The 14,908-nt window shown below is 49.4% G+C and overlaps 1 protein-coding gene across 2 annotated transcripts in view; it reads left to right on the top strand.

Moving 5' to 3' along the window:
• The window catches only part of MPPED1 (metallophosphoesterase domain containing 1), a 104,344-nt gene extending 95,767 nt beyond the window's left edge, over positions 1–8,577 (top strand). For both annotated transcript variants that reach the window (XM_072596362.1, XM_072596361.1), the window contains exons 6-7: positions 7,449–7,562; positions 8,187–8,577. In XM_072596362.1, the coding sequence (XP_072452463.1) occupies positions 7,449–7,562; positions 8,187–8,305 (233 nt within the window). In that variant the 3' untranslated portion in view covers positions 8,306–8,577. The remainder of the gene's footprint in view (positions 1–7,448; positions 7,563–8,186) is intronic.
• Positions 8,578–14,908: the final 6,331 nt, after the last annotated feature.

Here is a 14,908-nt window from a genome sequence, read left to right as displayed (position 1 = left end):
GCTTAGACCATGCAATGTCAAACCTGGAGGTCTGCTTAGAACATAGAACATAAGAAGAGGAGAGGATCTTAGACCATGCAATGTCAGACCTTAACTTAGAACACAGAACATGAGAACAGTGGGAAAAGACCTTAGAACATGGAATGTCAGGCCTGGAAGGGGACTTCGAACATAGAATGTTAAGAATGGGAAACCTGGACATGCCTGTGTTGGATCCCTGTCCTAGATACTTTCACTCAGTGTGTATGTCTGTTTTTAATAAACCTCTTGTGACAGGGCCATGAATTTGGATCCCTCAGCAGCCCTGGTGGTTAGAGGGGACTCTGACCTCTGGGGAATTTACTCCGATTTTGTATGTTTGTTTTATCTTTAAAATCAGAAGGTGCTGACTGCTGCATTAGAGAACTTCTTTGCAGCTCCCCCCACCATGACAATCTGTGTGTTTTCCTCTTTCTGGGGCCCTCCTTCTCCCTTGTAAACCTTCCACGCTCCTTTCTCACCCCTCTTCTTCGAAGGGAGCAGCAGAGCACCCACTCAGGAGCCTCAAAACCAACTCTGGTGAAGTCACTGGCCCTCTGTGTGATGCCGGACAAGTTACTTGTCTTCTCTGGGTTTGGTGTTTTTCATCCGTAAGATGAGGGGACTGAGTTCAGAGGGTCTCCAGCTTTGACCCTCTGGATTCTGCAATTCTCCTTCCCCTCTCCTGCCTTAGAACTCAGGCTGCTGGTGGGTCTTGGCTTCCCCTACCTGCACCTACCCTTATCTCCCAATACCCCGCTCCCCAACTCCACTCTTTGTCTCTTTAGGCAAACTTCCAAAATCTCCCTGAGCTCCTCCCATGGAAGGCTCCCAAGCCACAATGATGCCAGCTCCTGCCCCTGCTCCCCAGGTCACCTCCCAGCAAGGGCCTCTAAGGAAGGGATTTACCAGGAAAAAGTAGCCCTGACTCTTCTCCCACCCCAGCCCTCCCTTTTCATTTGGGCTAGGACAGACTGAGTCCCACAGGTTAAGGAGGTATGCTTACTTACAGACACCATGGCAATCTGTGCTGTCACCATCTCTGACCTGGATCATGGAAATGGCCCCCTAATCGATCTGCATCCAGCCTCTCCCTTTGCGGCCCATCCCCACTCAGTGACCAAAGTGTAGCTGTGACCCCATCATTCCCCTCCTCAGTAACTACAGGGGATCCCCAGTGCCTCAGATCAAAGAATATTTTCTCTTAATCTCATCTTCATGTATGTTTTATACTATGAATAATTAATATTACACACAGACAATTTATAAATAAGTAAATATACTCATGCTGAGAGTGCAGTCACATGCATTCTTTGCTAATAGGGAAAAGTAATCTGAAAAGTTTGAACATTATTGATTCAGAAGGAGAAACTGAGGCCCACAGAGGGTCCTGTCTAAAGTCACATAGTCAATCAGTGTGCTGCTGGACCAGGAGTCCTGTTTGGTGTTCCTCCTGCCCTGGCACATACTTGGCAAGTGCCCGTGACTCTGGGGCTCAGACCTCTGGGCCCATCTCCTAATGCTCCCCAGTGGCTCTTCTCTGTGTCTCTCTCCCTTAACTGTGAGCAGGGCCACCTCCTTCAGCTCCTCCTTGGGCCTAAAAAGCCCTTCAGGGACCCAGTGATGTTCTGGGTGGGCACCCCTGAGGGTCCCTCCCCCCTGAGCCGCCCTAATGCCAGCATGAACCAGACCTGAACCTGCCTCTTCTATGGAACTGGATTCTGGCCTGCCAACTCAGGACCCCAGGGTGACCTCAACCAGATTTATTCTCTGTCCCTATTAAGTGACTTAAATTGAATTAAGAAGGAGGACTGGCCCTACCCCGAGTTCATAATGGTTTCTTCTCCTTAGCTACCCCTACCCTTACCCCTACCCCTCCTTCCCTCTCCCCTTCTCCTTCCTTCTCTATCTCTCTGTGTGTCTCTCTCACATATACACACACATATACATATACACACTTTTTAAAAAAAGTTCTCTTGATGCTTTGTTTGTTTTCTCTCACTATGGACACTTCCCCCAAACTCTTCTGTGGAATTCTCCTTAACGATGAAAAACAGTCAAGAAAACTCAACCAGCAGAGTTACTGTGTCCAACAATGTATGCAGGACTCCACACCCATAGCCTTCCACCTCTCTACTAAGATGGCAGAGGTGTGACATTGCCTTTCAGGGCAACCCTTTCTGTCTCCCATTCTCTCTCTCTCTCTCTCTCTCTCTCTCTCTCTCTCTCTCTCTCTCTCTCTCTCTCTCTCTCTCTCTCTCTCTCTCTCTCCCTCTCCTTCTCCCTCTCCCTGTGACTCTTAGAGTCACAGGACCTGAGTTCAAATCTTGACTCTGACTCTCCTGTGATCTTGGACGATGCACTTCAGCTTTATGGGCTTTAGTTTCCTCTTTTGTGAAATGAGTGGGTTAGGTTATCCATTGCTCATGATTCTGTTCTGTGGGCCCTCTCAGCTCTGCCATCTCCTGTTCTAAGCTCCCTCCCAGTTCTGCCATCCCCTATTCTAAGCTGTCTCCCAGCTCTGCCATCCCCTGTTCTAAGCTGTCTCCCAGCTCTGCCATCCCCTGTTCTAAGCTCCCTCCCAGCTCTGACATCCTCTGTTCTAAGACCCCTTTCAGCTATGACATCCCCTATTCTAAGCTGTCTCCCAGCTCTGCCATCCCCAATTCTAAGCTCCCTCCCAGCTCTGACAGCCCCAATTCTAAGACCTCTCCAAGTTCTGCCATCCTCTATTCTAAGGGCTCTCCCTGCTCCTGGGTTCTAGAATTCTCTGAATCATAGCCTATTTCCTGCCGTATTTCAGAGAACCAGGCAATATGCAACCTGGTAGGAGAAAAGTAGCCGTACTCTGGCTGTTGGCCTATTCACAGCCTGGGAGAAACAGAGAGGTTACTGGTTAATTGAATTTTCTAGTTCGTTAAGTCTTCTTCTCTCAGCTGTTCTTGCTAAAAATCCTTCAGAGATGCCTGGTTCCACTGTCCTTTCTGAAGAGCAGGACAACAAAAGTCTGTAGTGACAGGTTTTCTTATTTCCAGTTTGCTGAAGAGGAAATGGAGACTCAGACAAGTTAAGTGAGTAGGGTTAATCATATACCAGAGATGTAACCAAGGTGAGGTGACTGGAGTTATCCCAGGGCACCAACATTTATGAGGTGCGGACAGCACATCTTTCTTCAGGAGGAAAAAACAACTGAGTGATTAATTCCCAAGCATTTGGTCTGGGACTCTACCCAGGATTTCTTTGGTAGCATGAACTCCCAATGAGGAGCATCCCACCACTAATGTAGATTGGCCCCTGATATGTAAGTCTCTCCCATTTAGATCCATGCTCCACTCTGGACACCAAAAGTGATTTCACGTGCCATGTCACCTACCTCCTCAGTAAACCTCCATGGTTCCCTATTACCTTCCAGGTCAGAAAGGAGGCCCTCTATTAGGCCCTGAAAGCTCAGGATAACCTGGCCCCTTCCTACTTTTCTGGCCCCCTCCAGGTTCTCTAAGATCCATCTATATATCCCTGTTCAGTCTTCGTCAAACACCCTCTGGTCCATCTCAGCGTCTTTGCTCTGGCTGTGCCCCATGCCTGACATGCTCTCCCTCCTTCGCTCCCCCTTCTGGCTTCCTCCAAGACTCAGCTCAAATCTCACCATCCACAGAAGGCTGGTCCTCCCAGCTGCTAGGGTCCTGCCTTCCTTCTCTCTGTTCTGGTTATTTATGCAGCATCCCCCCATTAGAAAGTGAGCTCCTCAAGGGCAAGGCTTGGTTCTGCCTTTCTCTGCACACCAAGTACATAGTCCAGTGACTGGCACATTATTGTTCAGTCATTCCGTGGCGTCTGACTCTTCCTGACCCTGTGGACTTGTCCATGGGGTTTTCTGGCAAAGATACTGAAGTGGTTCACCATCTCCTTCTCCAGTGCATTCTTATTTTACAGAAGAGAAAACTGAGGCAAACAGGGCTAAGTGACTTGCCCAGAGCTACACAGCTAGCAAGTGTCTGGGGCTGGATCTGAACAGAGATCTTCCTGACTCCAGATCCCACACACTATCCACTACACCACCCAGCTGCCTCATAGCAAATGTTTAATAAATGCTTGTTTGTTTTTTCAGACTGACTGACTAAGGTGACTAGCCTTGGGTTGTTTCCTCTGTAAAAAGAGGGAATTGTACAAGAAGGGCTTCTAAGTTCCTTTCCAGTTCTTCATTTAGAATTTAACTTGTACTCTCTGGCAGTCATTGAACACTTGTAAGCCTCAGTTTCCCCATTGGTAAAATGATGGGGTTGGTGTAGAGGGCCCCTGAGCTCCTCCCAGGCTCTGAGGTCTCAAGGTGGATCCTCTGTCTCCCCCAGCACCTCATGCAGCCCCTATATTCCAGCTCAAAACCTTCTTACTAAGCAAGTTTTGGCTCTTTGCCAGAATGAGCCGCACGGCTGTTTTAAAGCCTGGAAATATTTTTTTCGGGTGGGCGAGCTTTGGGGGAACAGATGCTGCCCAAGAACGGGAGCAGTTGGTCTTACAAGTGAATTCCTGACTCACCCTCTCCCATCGTTTGTCATTAAGTGCTAGGTTAAACCAGCTCTGGAGCACAGAGATAAGAAGAATGCCAGGTGACATTTACGAGCACGTGGTGGTCTCCAAAGCACTTCACAGGTAGTAGTTCCCCTGGCAGGCCAGGCTGCCCATGAATACATGGTCATGGAAAGGAGCCAGCGAGGCTGGACTGTAGCCCCAAGTCTGACCCCTTTCTCACTTGGATGACCTTCTGCAAGACACCTGCCCCATCCTCAGCTTCCCAAACCCCAGCAATGGGAAGGTCATAACTTCACAGAAGGGGCCTGGAGGCCAACGACTAGCCTGTGCCTTCAAGAGAAGCCTGGCTGCAAGTGTTACTGCTGGGCCATCTTCACCTCTGAGTAAAGCTTCCAGGGTGAGCTCACTATTTCCAAGGCGATCCTTCCCCTAGGATAGCTCTGGAAACCTCTTCTTACCTGGAGCCCAAAGTGGCTTCTCTGAGACCTCCCCATTGCTCCTGCTTGGTTCTCAGGGGTCAGGTAGAACAAGGCAGAGCCATTCCCCTTTCCCCATGATGGCCTGTTGGACTCCTGAGGACTACCACCATGGGCCCCTCCTGGCTTCATACAGCTGTGGCAGGGAAGGTGCTTTTGAGATGCCCAGTGGCTGGAGGACTGGACTGGGAGTCAGAAAGAGACTCTGCATCTGCCTCTGGCACTTACTAGCTGTGTGTACATGAGAGGCCAGTGGGTTTCCCCACACTTAAAATAACTGAGCGGGATGCTTTTGGAGGCCCCTTTACAGCTGTCAGTGTGTCCCTTGGTTCAGTGGTCCTGTAGCAGAGCATCTGTTGGGATTACAGCCAGAAGGGACCTGGGTTTGAATTCTGACCCTGACAGTCTGAACCTCAGTTCCATCATCTGTAGAGTGGGGATTGTAGTAAGCGAGAGAGAGACAGAGATAGAGATAGAGAGGGAAAGAGATAGAGACAGAGAGAGAAACAGGGAAAGAGATAGACAGACTAGGACAAAGGCAGAGATAGACGGAGAGAGAAAGACAGTGAGAAAGAGGGGAGAAAGGGTGGAAGACAGAGAGACAGACAGACAGGGAGAGAAACAGAGAGATGGAGAGAGACAGAGAGGAAGAGACAGAAAGAGAAAAGAGTGAGGGATGAAGGAAGGAAGGCAGGCATAGGGGTACTCCAGAGTCTGCACAGCAGGCCTGTGCCCAACTCTCCTGCCCACGCAGATGCTATACCTTGTCACCGCCCTCTGCTCCCTGTCTTGGATCCAGCCCCTTCTCTCTTTGGTCACCTCCTCTACTCTCCCCATCACATCTCCCAGGTCAGAGGTGAGAACAGTGTCTCTAGTGTCTTCCTCCTCTGGTTCATCTTCCCTGGGGCTGGCACAGGAAGATTTTGAAGATTCAGGCCTGATCGCTTCACTTCCATGCTCTATACACTTCAGTGACTCCCTGTCACCCTTGGAAAAACCCCGACTCCTGGGCCCGGCATTCAAGGCCCTTCGAAACTGGCTTCCTGTTCCCTTCACATGACTGCTAAAGTGCAGGATTAGTCAGCCCCTAGCTCTAAATCAGCCTCCTGTGGCCCCTTCACAGTCGGACCCCCCGCTGTTCCCCATCCTCCACTTTCTGTCTCCTGCCTTCAAACAAGCCATCCCCTGTGCCTGGAATGCCCTCAATCAAGAAATCAGTGAGCATTTATCCAGTGCCTACTGTGTGCCAGGTGCTGTGCAGAGACATGGCCTTCTGGAGACAGGAAAGGGAAACCTCCCCTGCCCCCAAGGAGGTGCCTCATGGGATGTGCTGTCCATCCCTGTGTACTGCCAGCGGCACACTGGCCTTCATAAACACTTATTGGTTGATCATTTGATTGGAAAGAACAGTGGACTTGGGTTTAAGTCCTGGCAGACCCTTAGAACATGAAAAATCCATGAAAGGACCATGGGGCACAATGGATAGAGCCAGAGGACCTGAGTTCAAATCCTGATTCTGATGCTTCCTCTGTATGTGATCCTGCACCAGTCACTGAACTGGCCCACTGTAAAATGAAGGGAGTTGCTCTGGATGACATCTAAGATCTGTCCATCTCTAGCCTCAGTTTCCCCATCTATAAAATAGTATAGTTGGGCTTAATGGTTGCTGAGCTCCCTTCTAGCCCTAGATCTAAAATCCTCTGGCCCTAAACTGATGGTCCTAGGCTCCAGCAAGTTCATTCTGATTCAAGATGTCTGCCCTTTCTGATTCTGGGACCTTTGGGAGAACATCAAAGGTTCGGAGAAAAGCTGGAAGGTTCCTAGTCTGTAGCAAAGAGGTCAGGCACTGTAATGAGATGAGATTGCAGAAGGAAGATGGGGCCAGGGCATAAAGAGCTTTGAATGCCAGCCCAAGGAAGCCTGGCTTCACCCCAGAAGTGGTAGGAAGCCACAGAAGGTTGTTTGGGGAATATGTGGTCCGAGCTGGGCATTAGAAAGGCGATTCTTAGAGCCTGGGGGAGTGGGGGAGGCAGAACCTGGCCCAGGGTGGGGACTGTGGGAGGAGGAAGAGGAGGACAGGGGCAAAACTCCAGGATTCCAAGTGGCCTTTGAGGCCCCTGGCAGCGAATTTAAGGCAGCTACAGGCATTCGTCAGACAGCAACTAGCAACGATAGCTAGTATTTTAATAGTGCTTTTAAAGGTTTGCAAAGCGCTGTATTTATGTTGAAGCATTTGATCCCCATAACAAGCTTGTTATGTAGCGTTACTGTCCCCATTTTACAGATGGAAAAACCTGAGGCAGGCAGAGCTGAAGAGACCTGCCCAGGATCTCACGTCCAGTAAGTGTCTGGGGCTGGATGTGAAGCCCTGAGTCCTACCGCGGGTACCAGGTTCAACATCTAACATGCTTCCTGTTCTCTCAGGTTTTCTAGACTGGGTCCCCAAGAAGATGCAGAGGGTGGGATGCGTGGAGCTGCTGAATACGGTGCAGAGGCGAATACAGCCCCGGCTCCACGTCTTCGGACACATTCACGAAGGTCAGTGACCGCCGAGGTCTGGGTCAGCGCCAGCTCCCGTGGCTGGAAAGGGCAAGGTGGCCCAGACGGAGAGCCCCAGGCACAGAAGGAGTGGGATTGAGTCCTAGCTCTGCCTCTGGCCAATTCGCTCCTCTCTGGGCCTCAGTTTCTTCCTCTGAAAAATGTGAGTAATGTGAAAAATGTGAAAAAATCCATGCCTCGCTGAGAGTGATCCTTAACAGGTTTCAGAAATGCGAGTTAAGGTCGGTCACTAAAACCTGCTCCTCCGGGGCCTTTCCAGCCTGTGAGCACCATCCGCGATACAGAACGAGTCACACTCATCCTCTCATTCCGTCCTCACAGTGACCCCGTGGTGGCACATAGTGTTGCTATTGCCGTTCGACAGATGAGGAAACTGAGGCAGACACAGATTAAGTGACTTGTCCAAGGTAGCACAGTCAGGAAATGTCTGAGGCAGGATTTGAGCCCCCGGGAGTCTTTCTCACACTTCCGTACGGCAGAGTGCCAGGAACATAGTAGGCACCAGCCTGGATTTGATTTCCACAGCACTGACTTGTCATTCAGGGCCTCCCCCATCTTCCATCTGAAGAGCGCTTAACAGGTATGTGCTTCTTTCTCTCCTAGGTTACGGAGTCATGGCGGATGGGACAACTACATACGTGAATGCGTCAGTGTGCACTGTGAACTATCAGCCTGTTAACCCTCCCATAGTCATCGATTTGCCCACCCCCCGAAACTCCTGATCACTTCAGGGCCCCGGGTCATCTCCCCCACCTCCATTAGCAACTGTCTATGCCTGGCTAAAGACCGCAGACCCTGGCTCTCCCCAGGAGCTCGACCCGCTCCATCTCCCTTCTGCGTTATCCGGTCTGGGCGGGGGCACTCGGGTCCTGGAGGGAGCCACACACCCCCTGGGTCTGGGCCCGAAGGCAGCTGGAAGACTGAGGGACTGTGGTCCATTTCTCTGCGTGTATGTTCTATTTAATCTGTTAAAGGTCACCGCCTTGTGATGCCACGTACTGTTTCTATGTCTCATTTTTAAACAATTGGGGCTCCCTTGACACACATCTTCAGGTATCCCTTGGCCCTGGCCAGAGACTAGGCCAGAGACTAGCTGGACTAGGATGTCGCTGCCCATCAATGACCTTCGTTCGTGGTCGCCCTGAGAATTTCCTGACTGGGGACTAGGGGAGGCAGAACAGCTCCAGCGTAGACCCCTTCCCTCACAGTCTAATACGGGGATAAATGACTCTAGTCGACAACCTTATGGGATAAAGGGGTAAACGGTGGGATGGGAGGAAGATCTGATGGGGAAAGCCAACACAAGGAAAGGCAGACTGAGCACTGAGATTGTGGTCAGAAAGATTTGAGTTCAAGTCACTTGGTCTATAATGACTGAAGGTGTTGGATTCAATGAGTCCCTTCTAGCTCTCAATCTCTAATCCTATCATCACTCCTACTACCCGTCCAATCAAGAAAGGCCTGATTACCACATTGTGGATTCCTTGGCCCCATGCTAGCAGTTGGTGGTCTTTGGTTCTCATCCCAGACGAGCCCCTTAAGGACTGCATGACCTTGGGCAAGTCCCTCCCTCTGTGCCTGTTCTTCCTCATCCAGAAGGGGAATTTGGGGAGTGAACTGGATGAATTCCATGTCACTTTCTGGTCTGTGGAGCCCTGATCCTGTAGATGGGAGAACTTGAGGCTATCTGCAAGAAGCTGGCCTGGGGGCGTCTTAGAAGTCTCCCCCCATCCCAGGTTGCTAGAAACAATTGTTTGGCCCTTTTTTCCCCCCTCAGAGCTGGGGCCATTTTTCTGCAAAGCTGTAATCTGTATCTGTTATGAAAATATTAGAGCGAGCCCGTGCCATCCCTGAAGAGTGTTCAAACATTGAACGAGGAGCCTCCCCCTAGTAGGACACTGCCACACCATCTGGGCTGTTGTTCAGGTGCAGGAATGACCAGACCAGGCTCCCACAGCCAGAGCCTCCTGCTCAGGGCATGCCCCTTCTTCACCTGCTCAAGGCCATGAGAGGGAGCCCCCTCCTGTGCCCAGGCCTGAGCCATTTCCTCCAAGTCAGGGTGAAAACAGTTTTATTTGGGGAAATTTGCCATGTGGGTGTCCATACTGTGTGTCTGCTTGTAGAAACAGACAGCTTGGGAGCTGAGTCTGGAAGTGTTCATGGGCAATCAGATAGGCTTAAAACCTAGCCCACAAACACACATGCACCTCAGAGTACATCCCCAGAAACATCAATGAAATGGGTCTCCTGCCTCATGCCCTGTTTGGACAGGGCATGCTTCCTTTATTCCATTTCCTTTTCACTATTTAGATTCAAAACCCCACAATAACTTAGAACCTTGACTGGGTACCAACTGGCTGGAGGGCATGACCTGAGAATCTGAAGATGAGAATAAGACCCTGGTTGTTTCCATGTTACCATGAACAACGAACTTCCCCATGGGGTCTCTGTTTCCCTCTCTGATAAATGAGGAGGTTGGGTAAGATGCTGAGATCCTCACCCACTTTCAAATGCAATATTCTCACAATGTATGTGCTAGGGTATCTTCTCTTTCCAACATTCCATGTTCTAATGTCTTTTCATGCTTTAATGTTCTAGATTTTAAGACACTGCCCTAATATTTTATGTCCTGTGTTGTATGACCCTTCTACCTTTAACTTTCCATGTTCCAAGATCCCTCTGAACTCTGGAATTCTTTGTTCCAAAGCCCCTCCCAACTCTGACATTCCCTCTTGTAAGGCCCCTACCCACTCTGACATTCCATGTTCTCAGGCCCCTCCCAGCCCTGACATTCCCTCTTCTAAGGCCTCTCCCAGTGCCCACTTTCTCTGACCATGACCTGTCAGGCTAACAAGCAAATTCCACTTGATATAGAGGAAGTTTGTAGGAACAAGTAAAGGTCTCTGTTTGGGGTGAGTTTGGGGTTCATGTTGTGCCACAATTCAGGGCCTGAAGTCTCCAGGAATCCTCTTCTTTGGCCCAGTTCTCTTGAAAGAGGACAATGGTTTTCTTTCTTGGGCCTTGCATTGGCCCATTCTGCTGAACTAGTAACCCAATAGTTTTCAGGTGTCATTCCAAGGCTTAATTAATTACAAAGGGATCAGTGAGAGTGGGGCTTCACCTTAGCTCAGGACAAGGTCATGGGCAGAAGGTACCCCCAATCCTAGAAGTAGACTCCAAGGGAAAGAAGCCAGAAATGTTTACATTGAGCCTCTCAGTGCTTCAGATACTGAAACTATTAGACCAGGGGAGGGGGTGGGAGTGGGGAGGCGGGTCAAGAGGCAGTTTTATTAGCCTCTCCTACATTTGTATGTCAGTCATCAAATACTCTCTTTACAAAATCATTTTTCCTAAGGTGTGTTCAAAATATTGTGTATTTTTATGTGGAAAACGTTATGAACACAGCTGCTCCTTTAAAAGAAAATTCATTAAAAGGACTTGAGGTATGAACGATTAGAGAGCGCTCTTTAATCATTCTGGCAGAACTGGATTGTTCCTGTAATTTTTTTGTCAAGCATGTTAGACAAATAAAATCTTTCAAAGAGCAAATGGCCCCCATAGTGTATCCGCCATCCCCTCATGTCTCTGTGACTCTGCAACCAAGGGGAAATAAGTCCACCTTCCCTCCTTTCCTTCTTTTCCTCCCTCCCTTCTTCTCTTCCTTCCTTCCTCCCTTCCTTCCCTCCCTTCTCTCACTTCTTGCCACTCTCTCTCATTCTCTCTCTCTCTCTCTCTCTCTCTATATATATATATATATATATGTGTGTGTGTGTGTGTGTGTGTGTGTGTGTGTGTGTTTCTCCTCTCTCTCTCATTCTCTGTCTCTCATACTGTCTCTCTCATCCTCTCTCTTCCCCTCCCTCTTCCTTCCTCCCTCTCTTTCTTTTCTTCTTTCAAAAAATCATGGGACCTCAAAGCTTAAAGGGACCTTAGTAGACTTCTAACCCAATAGACAGTGAGTTCCCTGAAAGCAGGGGCTGGTTGGGGGTCTTTGCCTCTCTTTGCATCCCCAGATCTTAACTTAATATCTAGAACACACTAGGTGTTTAATAAGTGCCTGTTGACTTAATTGACCTCCTACCTGAACAGGCTGCTGGTGAGTAGCCTGCTCTCTGCAGGAGCATCTAATTCTCTTGAGCCAACCAGAAGGTCAGTCCCTTCTTTAAGCATTTGAAGAGAGCTCTCATGTTCCTCCAGACTTTTCTCTCCTAAACATCCCTAGTTCCTTAAACCAAGATCCATGCCTCCTCTCCTTCCTCCCTCCCTTCCTTCCTTCCCTTCTCCCTATCTTCTCTCCTTCCTTCCTGTCTTCCTGACTCTCCCACCCCCAAGCTCCTGCAGCCATCAATGCAGGCAAACCTCCCCCTGACAAGTCATCATGGAGCCATTGTTGAGAGTCCCAGTGATGGCCTCCTGAGGCAGCCAGTCCAGGGTGCTAGTGGGCAGCACCGATTCCCAAGAGTCTTTCCTTATACTGAGCCTGTCAGGCAGCAGCCTCTCTGTGGCTTTCCCACATTCCCTCATCTCTCTGGGATCATGCAGAACCAGGCTGATCTCTCCCATGTTACGGCACTTCAACTGTTCAAAGGCAGCAAGCACTGTACTCCCAGAGGCCCACTTCTTTTTGCCAGATTAAACATCCCTATTCCTTTCCTTCCTTGAATCCATCCATCCTTTCTTGCCCTTTCTTGCTGTCCCCTCCCATCTCCTCTCCTTTTATTCCCTATCTCTATTTCTCTCTCCCTCTTCCCCTTTCTCTGTCTCTCTCCCCCCTTTCTTTTCTCTGTCTCCTTCCCTCGCCTTTCTCTGCCCCCCTTCTCTCTGTCTCCCTCTCCTTTCCCTTTCTCTGCCTCTCTCTCTTGCTATGTCTCTATCTGTCTCTTTATTTTGAAAAAAATCAAGGAGCAGACAGTCCCCATGGATAGTGTATCTACCCGCCCCAAATTGCTTCTGTGACATTCAGCTTGGCTCTGAAATACATGTAAAATTATACTCCCCAGCTGTGCTCCCTTCCTTCCTTTCCTCTCTCCTCTCTTCTTCCTTCCTTCCCCCTTTATTTGTCTTTCTGTGTCAGCCTTTTTTCTTCTCTCTCCTCTTCCCTTTCTGTCCCTCCCCCCCTCTTCTCTTGGCTTTTTCCCTTGTTTTCTTGTCCTTCTTTTCTCTTTCTTGCTAAAGTGAGAAGCACCCATCCATTTCTGTGCAATACCATCAGCCCGCACCAGCTGCCAGGGAAGATTGCAGAGGGTGGTTGAGCGAAGGCTGGCTTGTCGTTGGGTTTTCCAGCCAAGTTCTGCCATTCCCAAAGATGTAAAATAAAATGTGAAAATCTCTGAAATCGCGGAAAGCCAGAGCTGGCCTCATTGTCACATTCACTCTAGGACAAGCCCTGGGAGGTCAGGGCACTTGACTCAGGAGGGCTTGTGAGATTGGGAAGGAGGGACTGGCAAGTGTCCCTTCTGATGAATGACAGAGATACTGGATCTCCAGAGAACATGCTCCATGGGTGGCAGCCCAGGCCCGACATGGGGTGGGCATGAATGGAGAGCAAGATGCTGGAAGGCCCATCAGGGCAGAGCAGGGCAGGGCAAGGTTAGCCCCCATTTGGAACTCTAGAAAGAAGCCGTTAGGGGTGGGTGGGTGAAGAGCTCAGTGGTCAGCTGCAGGTGAGAGTCTGTGCAGGTAAGCAGAGTATGGATCTTGGGAGATAGTAGGTGGACATCAATCAGGGCAGGCTAGCAAGGGAGCAAAGACTCAACCAAGGAGACAGATCTAGACTCCCAAGAGAGAGCTCTTAGGATTGCAGGACCCAGACCTGGAGACTCAGAGGACTACGACAAAGACCCAGGACTGAAGCTTAGGCGCACTGGAAGGAGGAAGGGAATTCAACAAGCTAATCCATACAATTACTAAGTGCCTACTATATTCCGGGCCCTAAGCTAAGTAGTCAGGACACCAGGATGAAAGCAAAGTAAGGCCTCAGGAAGCTTCCATTCTACTGGGGTATGACGTGCACAAAGACTAGTATAAGGTGATTTTACAAAAACTGCGAGGAATAGGGAAGGTCTATTGAAGGGAGCCCTAGGGCTGAATTTTGGAAAAAGTCAAGTATTCTGAAGGGGATGGAGGGAGGGAAGGGCATTTCAAGAATGAGCATAGCCTGTGCAAAGTCACTGAGGTGAGAAATGGGATGGCAAGATCATGAATATCTAACAAACCAGTTTGACAGAACATGGAGTGCAAGGAGGGACACAATGCACAGCAAAGGGCAAAGCATAGGTGGCAGAAATTGTGAAAGGTCTTCAATGACAGGCAATGGAAAGGATCAATAAGGGCCCAGTTATTGGGCTTGTGGCCCAAGAGGGGTCTCAGTCAGAGGGGCCAGTCTGAGGTCTGCTTGTGAGAACCAAGAGACAGAGCAGGACCAGAAGGTGACTTTGATATGGAACCCCAGGATCTGTGGCAACCCCACCCACCCAAGGCCTAGGGCAGGAGGCAAATGGGCTAAGCTGCCCTTCTAGAGCTCCTCTTGGAGGACTCAAGGCTTATATAAAGAACTTATAATAAGTAAGATTGAAGACTGATCAAAGCATGGAGGGGCCTTAGAACAGGGAAGGTCAGGACTGGGAGGGGCCTTAGAACACAAGGTGTCAGAACTGAGATGGATATCCTATCCCTTCCTTCTACATAGTGGTTTTCAAGGAGGGAGGACTTCCCATCAGCAATATAGATGTGTGTGTGTGTGTGTGTGTGTGTGTGTGCATGTGTGTGTCATAAAGAGAGAGAGAGGAGAGAGAGATGAGTTTAACTCATTTCTGCCCTTTCTAGTCTATGAAAGCTTTTCATGTCTCTCATCTTGTTGGATTCTCACAACTACTCTGAAAAATCAGTAGTGGAAAAATCATTATCCCTCCTTTACACATGAGGAAACTGAGGCTCCTAGGGAGAAGTGACCTGCCCAAGGTCACACATCTGGATGTGGCAGAACTTGGACTCAAAGGTGGGTCCTCCTCATCCTTCCTTCCCTCAGCACCCAGGTGCCCTCTGAGGGCAAGGCATTTCCTCTAGAATCACAGACCTTCAGAGTTAGGAGGATGCTTGGGTCTTATCTTGTCCAGCTGTTACAGCCCAGGAGTCCTCAACAGGATCCCCAGTATGAGATCTTGCAGCCTCAGTGCTTAGTTGATCAATGGATTAATAGAAATGTATTTATTAAGCATCATGTGCTGGGGATACAGAGACAGAAAGAAACATTCCTACCCTCAAACAACTTCCACTACAGCAGAGGAGACGACCAATCCCTATATATGTAGATATAAGATATATCC

This window comes from Notamacropus eugenii, chromosome 3, assembly GCF_028372415.1.
Source record: "Notamacropus eugenii isolate mMacEug1 chromosome 3, mMacEug1.pri_v2, whole genome shotgun sequence".
NCBI lineage: Eukaryota > Metazoa > Chordata > Mammalia > Diprotodontia > Macropodidae > Notamacropus > Notamacropus eugenii.
Note: the sequence above shows the minus strand (reverse complement) of the source record. Positions and strands in the feature narration are given on the sequence as shown.